Source organism: Schistocerca serialis, chromosome 1, assembly GCF_023864345.2.
Source record: "Schistocerca serialis cubense isolate TAMUIC-IGC-003099 chromosome 1, iqSchSeri2.2, whole genome shotgun sequence".
NCBI classification, from domain to species: Eukaryota; Metazoa; Arthropoda; class Insecta; order Orthoptera; family Acrididae; genus Schistocerca; species Schistocerca serialis.
Window position 1 is genome coordinate 908,121,933 of NC_064638.1, and position 9,857 is coordinate 908,131,789.

The 9,857-nt window shown below is 52.2% G+C and overlaps 2 protein-coding genes across 2 annotated transcripts; one reads left to right on the forward strand and one right to left on the reverse strand.

The window, feature by feature from the left end:
- Positions 1-4,332: 4,332 nt before the first annotated feature.
- Positions 4,333-6,435, reverse strand: LOC126445397 (proteoglycan 4-like). Its single transcript, XM_050090973.1, has 2 exons — positions 5,683-6,435; positions 4,333-4,878 (listed from the first exon to the last, which is right to left on the reverse strand). Exons 1-2 carry the CDS (start codon positions 6,433-6,435, stop codon positions 4,333-4,335), a joined length of 1,299 nt encoding a protein of 432 aa, XP_049946930.1.
- A 1,458-nt stretch (positions 6,436-7,893) lies between these two features.
- LOC126445562 (piggyBac transposable element-derived protein 4-like) lies at positions 7,894-9,546 on the forward strand. Its single transcript, XM_050090975.1, has one exon. It carries the CDS (start codon positions 7,894-7,896, stop codon positions 9,544-9,546), a length of 1,653 nt encoding a protein of 550 aa, XP_049946932.1.
- The last annotated feature ends 311 nt before the right edge of the window (positions 9,547-9,857 follow it).

The window sequence follows — 9,857 nt, forward strand, 5'->3', positions numbered from 1 at the left end:
GCAGACCGGAGAAAGAAAATTTTAACATAATATTAGTTAACTGCAGGAGCACCTACGAAAAGACTGTGTAACTAATTTTGCTTTGAAAGGGTAACAATGCCCACGTAGTACTGGGGACAAAAAGCTGGCTGAAACACAATGTGAAATTCTAAATTCCGATTGAATGCGTATCGCAAAGGGAGACTGAACGCTGGTACTGGAAGGGTGTTTATAGCCACAAACACTACGTTAGTATCTAGTGAGATTAATACAGGTACGGAATGCGAAACAATTTGGCTGAAGACAAGTATTAAAAGAGGATCAAAAATGGTTGTTGTTGTTGTTGTGGTCTTCAGTCCTGAGACTGGTTTGATGCAGCTCTCCATGCTACCCTATCATGTGCAAGCTTCTTCATCTCCCAGTACCTACTGCAACGTACATCCTTCTGAATCTGTTTAGTGTATTCATCTCTTGGTCTCCCTCTACGATTTTTACCCTCTACGCTTCCCTCCAATACTAAATTGGTGATCCCTTGATGCCTCGGAACATGTCCTACCAACCGACCTCTTCTTCTAGTCAAGTTGTGCCACAAACTTCTCTTCTCCCCAATCCTATTCAGTACCTCCTCATTAGTTATATGATCTACCCATGTAATCTTCAGCAGTCTTCCGTAGCACCACATATCGAAAGCTTCTATTCTCTTCTTGTCCAAACTAGTTATCGTCCATGTTTCACTTCCATACATGGCCACACTCCATACAAATACTTTCAGAAACGACTTCCTGACACTTACATCTATACTCGATGTTAACAAATTTGGTTATTGGATACTTTTGTAGACCCCCTGCCACAGAAGCAGTAGTCACCGAACAGTTGAGGGTAAACTTGGAGCATATTTCGCGTAAATTCCCTGGTCATGTTATTGTTTTAGGTGTAGATTCTAACTTACCAGCTGTATATTGGGAAACTCAAGTGATTAGAATGGGTGGCAGCGACAGAGAACCATTTCAGAGTCTTCTAAGTGCTTTATCAGAGAAATATCTTGAACAGTTAATTGGAGAACCAACTCGTGAAGAGTGCATACAAAGAAAGGTGGAAAGATCTTTCTCCTTAGCAAGAGCGACAAGAAACAGATGTCCGATTACCTGAGCGGTAAGTACGAAAATTTCATCTGCAACACTAACATTGTTGAGTATTAATGGACAAAGCTCAGGAGAAGTGTACAATAGGCTTTACACAGGCATCTACCAAGCAAAATTGTGAGGGATGGAAAAGAACCACCATGGTTCGAGTGCCATGTTAGAAAACTGCTATGAAAGCAAAGAGGGCTTCACTGCAAATCTAAATGTAGCCAAAGCCTCTCAGACAAACAAAAACCAAACGAAGCCAAAACTAGCACAAGGAGAGCCATGCGTGAAGAAGAGTTCAGTGAATTAGAAAAGTAAAATTCTGTCTACCGAGTTGACACAAAATCCTAAGACGTTTTGGTCTTATGTTAAACTGGTATCGGATCGAGGCCATCTGTCCAGACATTCTGTGACTAAAATGGCACTGGAATGGAGGACGACACAGATAAGGCAGAAATATTAAACGTCTTTTTCCAAAACTGTTTCACAGAGGAAAATCGCACTGTAGTGCCTCCTTCAAATCGTAGCACGAACGCTCGCTCGCTCGCTGTAAAACGCTGGCGACATATGCCAGGTGTAGAGGCAGTGTAATCAGCGGAGCTGCTGTTCCTGCGCTGACCTATGCTGTTGGCAATGTGACCTATCGTGACGAGCTGTCCTCAGTGAGCGTCCCTGGCTGTAGAGACACTCTTTGCTACGTCATCGGGACTCGGGAGAGAACTACTCCCGCAGTAGGTCGGGCCAACGAGTTGTCGGCCTGTGGTGGACCTGTTGGCCCATCCCACGAATTACACGGCTGTCAGAGTGTTCTGCGTTGTTGTAGAACACCCTGGCGATGTGCCGGAAGCGATCCCGCAGGAAAGGGCTGCCTGCTTCCTCATGGAGCAGCCTCGTGGGGTAGCGAGGCGGCTTGTGGAGGGCAAGTCGCAGTGCCCTATTCTGGACGCGTTGGAGCGTCGCAGTGTGCGTCTCTGCTCATTGCCCCACACCACAGCCGCATATTCCAGAACTGGCCGTACCAAGGCCAGGTACATGGAGAGGCCGTGGCGTGGAGGTAGTGTAGACGAGGGGTTGAGCAGCGTGTACAGCGCTCGTAGTCTCCCCACTGCTCGCTCTCTGACGTCGCAGACGTGGGACAGCCACGTCAGATGCCTGTCCAGTGTGACCCCGAGGTACTTGCCGGTCCGCAACCACGATATGGGGCCCCCCATGATCGTGACCGGCGGCAGGTCCGGAGGCAGCCTCTTCCTGCTGAAGACGACAGCCTGGCTCTTCGCAGCGTTGTACTTCAGGCGCCACTTCGTGGACCAGGCGCCTAGGACGTCAATCCGAGTTGAAGGCGGCGGCGAATCTCGGCCGCATTCGTGCTGCGGGTGAACAACGCAGTGTCGACAGCATAAAGCGCTAACTCCACGCGTGCCACCCGCGGTGCGTCGGCGGTGTATAGGGAGTACAGCAGGGGGCCGTGAACCGACCCTTGCGGCACTCCCGCTCGAGTCTGTCGGTCGGTGGAGGTGCAACCATCTGCTCGGACGTGGAATGCGCGGCCAGAGAGATGCGAGCGCAGTAGGACCACGTGCGACGTCGGTACCCATGTACAAAACGTTTGTACACGAGGCCGTCGTGCCACACGCAGTCGAAGGCCTCGGAGACGTCGAGAAGCACCGCCCCTAGGTACTCCGGCGTCTCCAGCGCTCGCATCGCCTGTTCCACGAGACGCAACAGCTGCTGGGTGGTTGAGTGGCCGCTCCGGAACCCGAACTGTTCCTCGGGGATGAGCTGCTGCTCCGTCACGTGGCGCAGCAGCCGCCCCACGTACAGCTTCTCAAAGAGTTTTGAGAGGGACGGGAGCAGGCTGATCCACCGGTAGTTCGCTGCCTTACGTGGGTGCTTGCCGCTCTTGGGGATGGCGACCACTTCCGCGTGTTTCCACGCGGAAGGGAAAGTCCCAGAGTGGAGGACGCTGTTGAAGATGTCCGCCAGAAACTGGTGTACATCTGGCGGAAGCAATCTCAACAGGCAGTTGGTGACACCATCCGTGCCACCCGCCTTCTTGGGGTGAGCTGCAGATCGACTTCTGCAGCCGTGATTTCCTCTACCGCGTCGTCCTCCTCACGCGCAGTGAGGAAAACCGGGAGATTGTCCTCCACGAGGCGGGCGTAGTCGGCATTGAACACGCCATCGGCGGGCTGGAAATTCTCCGCGAACGTGTCCGCAAGGATACTGGCTTTCGTATCCGGCTCGCAGACAACGTTCGTAACCTCGAGGAGGGGCGGGACTCGCTGGAGACGGCGAAGGAAGCGCCTGGCCGTCCGCCAAGCACTGGCATCTGTCGTCGTTAGGGTGGCCACAAGGCCGGCCCAATCACGATTTCGGTGGTCATCTATGGCTTCCCGAATCTCGCGCCGCGCCCCGTTGAGGCGGCACTTTGTCTCGGGCAGCCGCGTGAGCTGCCACTCTCGAAAGAGGCGATTTTTGAGTGTGATCGCCTCCAAGATGTGCGGCGGGAGTTGGCGCGACATGCCTAGCGGCCGTCCCGGCCGCCTGGGAGTGGTCGCCTCTGCTGCGCCGAGAGCGTGCCGGGTGAAGTAGGCCAACGGTGCATCGGCTCCCTGTACATCCGGGTCGAGCGCGCCTTCGAGGCGATCCAAGATCTCGGTACAAAATCTGGCCTCATCTATGCCGCGGAAGTTGCGGCGGTCTGTCGGCATAGAGGCACCAATGACGTCTATGCCGAAGACCACCGGGAGGTGTCGGACGACGTGGCGCATCTAACGGTGACAGACGTGACGTCGAGCACGTCAGGCTGGCCGCGATGGGGGAAGACGGTGTGGTCGTAGGGCCCCAGTACTATCGCGCCATGCCGTCGTGTGGCGTGAAGGAGGCGGCGGCCGCTGGCGTTGGTGATGCGGGAGTTCCATTGCGTATGCTTGGGGTTCAAGTAACCCGCAATGAAGATCTTCCCTCGCAACGCCAGCAGAGCGTCGAAGTCAGCCTCTTGGAACAGTCCCCTCGGCGGCCTGTAGGCCGCAACGAAGGTAATAACCCCAGCCGTACTAGTGACAGCCACCCCAGTGGCCTCCACCACGGTGAGGGGCGGTAGCTGGACTTCGTGATGTTTGAGGGACGTCTTGGCATAGATGGTCGTCCCGCTACCGTGGATAAGCCTGTCGGTGCGGTACCACCGATAGTTGGCCTCCTTGACATGAATTCCCGGATGTGGCGATTATCCGTGGCGGGGAGAAGTAGCAACGCCGGCCTGGAGGGCCGTCGTGACCGCGGTGACGAGCACCGGGAGTTGCTCGAGCAGCTGGCTCAACGACCGCAAAAGCGATCGGAGCTCAGCGGCGTCGGGAGCCGAGGGGGCGGCGGGGGCCGCTGGGGCGGCCTCCGCTACGGGGGCGGCTTGTTGTGACTGCACCGTAGTAGCCGACTGCCGTGGAACATCGGCAGCTGGTTGCAGTGGCGGCGCAGCACGAGTTGCCGGCTGCTGCCGCGGCAGGGTGTCGGCGGCAGTCCGTTGCGAAGCGGCAGTGGTGGCCCGGCACGCGCGCCGGCGACGCCTGCGTGTGGCGGCATCCCGCGCGCCAGCCGTGGGTGCGGTGGTTGCCACCATCCCGGGCGAAGCCGTGGCCGGCGCAGTCGGCTGCTGCCTCTCGCCAGCGGCCTGCTCTGTTCGCTGGGTGGAGGAGGCAGACGGTCCGACCTCGGTGGCGGCAGCAAAGCTGGTGGACGGGTGCACTTTATGAGAAGGAGCAGCCCCGCCCCGTTGCTGGTGTCGGCCCCGTTTGAAAGCCGAACAGCCTCCGTAACTGGCAAGGTGCGGTCCGCCGCAGTTGCAGCACGTCGGTTTTTCGTCTCGGTTGAACCCGCAGGGTGTGCTCTCGTGCTGTCCCGCGCACTTTACGCAGCGGGGCAGCATGGAGCAGTAACGGGAGACGTGGTCCAGCCGCTGGCAGGAGAAGCACTGGGCCCTCTTGCCTTTGGCCCGAAGCAGCTCCACCGCGACTTTGACACGGCCGACCCGCTGCACCTGGAAAATCTTCCGGTTTTCCAGGTTGTCAACGAGGACAACCTGGTACAGCGGCATGTCTCGGTGCGTTCGAGGGGACTTCATCAGGCCGGTGGACCAGATGCCAAAGCTCATGTCCTCGAGCTCCTCACGGAGGTAGTCCGCGCCAAACTTGAGGGGAAGGTGGTGGAAAACCACCTTCAGAAGTTTGAGTGGCTCGGAAGGGTGCGTGTAGCACGGGAGGTCATCCGTGCATATGGTGTCCATCACCGCGCGGTACTCTTCATCTGACGTCACTGTGACCTTGTAGGGGTCACGACCGGCGGCCTTGACAGTAGTGGACGTGGCCACCCTGCCAAGTTTCTGCTGCGAATCCTTGTATACGTCGTCCCATTGGACGACGATAGGCGGCGGGGGTGGCGGCTTCTTCTGGGACGGCGCCAGAGGCGCGTCGCCGTCGTCCATCGCGTCTACGCTGGCGCACGGAAACGTGTTGGCGGTCGTCGGCGGTTGCGTTTGTTGCAGCGCAGCAGCCCTGGCGGTGTGCCGCTTGGGTGGGGCAACAAAGCCGTCCGCATCAGGCTGCCGGGAGACAGCAGGCGAGCGAGTGGGTCGCTGCGTCTTCGTTGCCGGTCTCGGCTTGGCGGTGTTCCGGGAGGAGCCCGCAACTGTCTTCACAGCCTCTGTGGTGGAGGCGCGGGAGGCCCTAGCCACCTTCTTCCGCGGCCTCGCGGTGTCAGAGGTCACGGAGTTGTCGGAATCGTCGTGCGTCACAGCCCGGCGCTTTCTGGGCGCGCGGGCGTCGTCAGCGTCGATGTCGCGACGTTCTGCCTCGGCAAGATTTGCGTCCGGCAGTTCGACGGCGTCCATCTCGGTGGTCTCTGCAGCTGACTGTGCCTCCGTCCAGACCGCGGGGTTTCCCCTAGCGCAGGACGGGGCATCAACTAGCGCAGCCACGGGCTCTTCCTGTGTCTGTGGGGCCAGAGGGGCAACCAGGGGCACATCGACCTCTTGAGTGGTCGAGTCCAGCGGCGCAACACCCGCCGAGGCCGCCGCCGCCGGTCCGGCAAACTCTTGCAGTGCGCCCGGCGAGGCTCTCGGTGACACACCCAACTCTTGCTGCCTCGTGTGCGGTAGTGCAGCAGCCTTCCGAATGTTACAGAAGACGAGTATGGCCGCTTCATCATCTTCTCGGCCAGGGTAGGAGCCCCCATGAGCGAGCTTGTTCATAAGAATGAACGCCCGGTCACTAGAGTGCAAGTCAGAAGTAAAAGAGTCATCCTTAGCATAGTTATGGGTCGGTAGCTGGTTCGTCATAGGTGGTAGGCCGGATGGGGCCGCCACCGGGATCAGCTCAGTCGCATGAGCTGGCCCCGACGGACGACGATCCGCCACACCCTTCGCATGGAAAGACACTTCTCGCATCGACATTTCGAGCAGCACTGCGTCGTCGTGTGCGTGCGTGCGTGCTTGTGTAGCACGAACGAAAAATGGTTAGTATTGACATAAGTGCCCGTGAGATGGAAAAGCAACTGGAATCGCTCAGTAGAGGGAAGGTCACTGTATCTGATGGAATACCAGTGTAATTCTATATAGAGTATGTGAAAGAAATTGCCTCTCTTCTAGCAGCGGTATACTGTAGTTCTTTGTAAGAGTGAGGTGTTCCTGTTGATTAAAAAAAGCAAAGGTCATTTCAGTTTTCAAAAAAGGTCGTCAAACAGATGAACAAAACCAAGGCCTATATCTCGGAGGTTGGTCAGTTGTAGAATTTTGGAAAATGTTTTATGCTTGCATATTATGACGTTTCTGGAGGCCGAAAATATCCATTGTAGGAACTAGCATGGGTTCTGAAAACAGCAGTCGTGTGAAAACCAGCGTGCTCTGTTCGTCCACGAGACGCAGAGAGCAGTAGATGCAGGAGCCCAGATAGGTGCTGTGTTTCTTAGCTTCCGGAAGGCATTCAATACAATTCCATACTGCCGCCTAATGAATAAAATACGAGCGTATGGAATATCAGACCAACTGTGTGGTTGAACTGAAGAGTTTCTAGCAAACTGGGCACAGCGTGTTATTTTGGGTGGAGAGAAGTCTTTAGACATAAGAGTAACTTAGGGTGTTCCCCAGGGGAATGTTATAGGACCATTACTTTTCATAACATGTGTAAATGACCATGTAGGTAACAACGGAAGTTCCACGAGGCTTTTCGGAGATGGTGCTGTTGTGTATAGAGCAGTCGTGATGCTAGGAAATCGTGGCGAAATGGGGAAGACCTGCAAAGGAGTGAAGTGTCGAAGCCACAAAGCTCGTCTGGCTCGGAATTGTCCCCCTCAGCTGTTAACACTCTAAGCGCCAAGCCCGTAAAATTTACGGGCCTGGGATCGCGCGAAAATCACCAAGCCCGTAAAATTTACGGGCCGCTACATTTAATTTCATTCAAAACACTGCAACGTTATTTCTACGGGTTTGGCCAGCGCTATACGTTTTTCAGATGTTTATTAACAAAATGCGTCCATAGATGTCACGGCAGCGCTGTAATTCATGTTAAAACTTATCTTTGCGTTCTCAGTCTGTATATCATTCAGTTGTTTGTCATCATGTTTCGGCGCGGTTTATCAGACGCAGAAATTGCGGATTTGATCAATCATAGCGACACTCTGGATAATGTAGAGAGTGATTCAGACGATTCTGAATGCAATGGTGTGTTTGAAGGTACGTATTTCCGAATTTTCCACGTAATTGTGCAGTACGCACATATCTGTTGAACATGTGTAAACGATGTATGTAGTTACACATAATGTGATATTCTTTTTAGAAGACGAGATTGATGACAGTTTGTCTTCAGATGAAGACGAGAATGATGTTGAAGGTGTTGCTTCAAATCCAGCAGCTGTGCCGTATCCGAAAGACAGTGAGTGGACTGCAGTTGACACCTACCGACCTCTGCCTGTCAACACGACACCCAGGCAGATACTAGTGGATATTGATGAGTCGAGTTCTGTACTGGATTGCAGTAAAGTGTTCCTTACTGACAGTGACGTAAATGAACTCAAGAGACAGACAAATTTGTATGCATCACAGACAATACAGAAGAAAAGAAGAGGAAATAATCTGAAGCCCCATTCAGTTTTGAGTTCGTGGAAGCCAGTGACTATAAGTGAGATGAGGCGTTTCTTGGGTATTATTTTCCACATGTGTGTTTCGAAAAAGCCCAAAATTGCGGACCATTGGAGCACTAATCCTGTTCTTAGTTGTAACTTTTGTCCCCATGTCATGAGCCGTTTGCGTTTCACTCAGATACTGTCATGCTTGCATCTTGTTGACAATTCAAATCAGAAAAAACCAGGCGAAGATGGATTTCATCCACTTTACAAAGTTTTGCCATATTATAATAATTTGAAGGAGCGATGTATCCAGGCATATCGTCCCTCAGAAAAAGTGACAATTGATGAAGGAATTTGCCCATTTCGAGGTCGTGTGAGTTTCCGTGTTTACATGCAAAATAAGCCTCATAAGTATGGACTGAAAGTATATGCTGTTGCTGAAGCCAGTAGTGGCTATGTTGTAAATTTTGAAGTTTATGCTGGTAAGCATATTGTTGACAATTCTTCGTCTGCGGTTATTTTGCGATTGTTGTCTGACAGCAGCTTGCTGAACAAAGGCCACACTGTGTATTTAGATCGATTTTATTCCAGTCCAGAGCTATTTCAGCAACTGGCAGAGAAAGGCACTGGAGCTGTTGGTACTGTGAACAAATCCAGGAAAGGATTGCCTAAAGATTTAGTATCTGCTAAGCTGAAAAAGGGCGAAATGTCTTTTCGGCGTAAAGATAATGTATTGGCAATGAAGTGGAAAGATAAGAGAGATGTGTATACATTGTCTACAAGGCATCAAGCAACATTTGGTACGCATACTAAGAGAAATGGGTCTGTAGTATTGAAACCACTTCAGGTACTTGATTACAACCTCAATAAAATTGGAGTGGATATTGGAGACCAACGCCTGCAGTACAATCCGTTCCAGCACAGAACTGTGAAATGGTGGCGAAAATTATATTTCCATTTGCTGCTTATGGGAGTATCAAATGCATTTTGGCTGTACAATGCAGTGCACAGGAAGAAAATTACAATAACAGACTTTATAACAGTGCTTGCAGTTCAGCTTGTTGAAGACGACACACTTGAATTCATTCCAAGAAATGAAGGAACTGTAGGTCGGCTAACAAAGAGACATTTTTTGCAGCACATACCTGCAACTACTAAGAAGTATGCTGCTCGTGTGTGTCACGTGTGCAGTTCCAGGAGCAAGAAACAGAGTGGCAAGGCTTCTCGCAAAGAGACACGATACGAATGTGAACAGTGTGGCGTTGCACTCTGCCTGGAACCTTGCTTTAAAATTTTCCACACTAAAAAACAATATGATTCTGTGTGAAATTTATATGTAATACTGTATACTATCAGAAACATGTAATGTAGTGCCACAATTTTGGTTAAAAATAAATCACAATTGTATTCCCTTATTCGTATGACTTTTTCTAAATTCTTAAAACATCTAAGTGATTTCTATAACTGTACCTTAAAGCTGTGCATTGTAAAGTAGTTTCTTTCACTCAGAATTAAAGTAGAAATGTGCAGCTTCAAGATGGTACCAAATTTGCCACAATCCAAACAGTAGATTTGATGCAGTAATTTTTTTAATATTGGTAAAATTGCCCGGTTTCTAGGGACGGGTGCATAAAATAG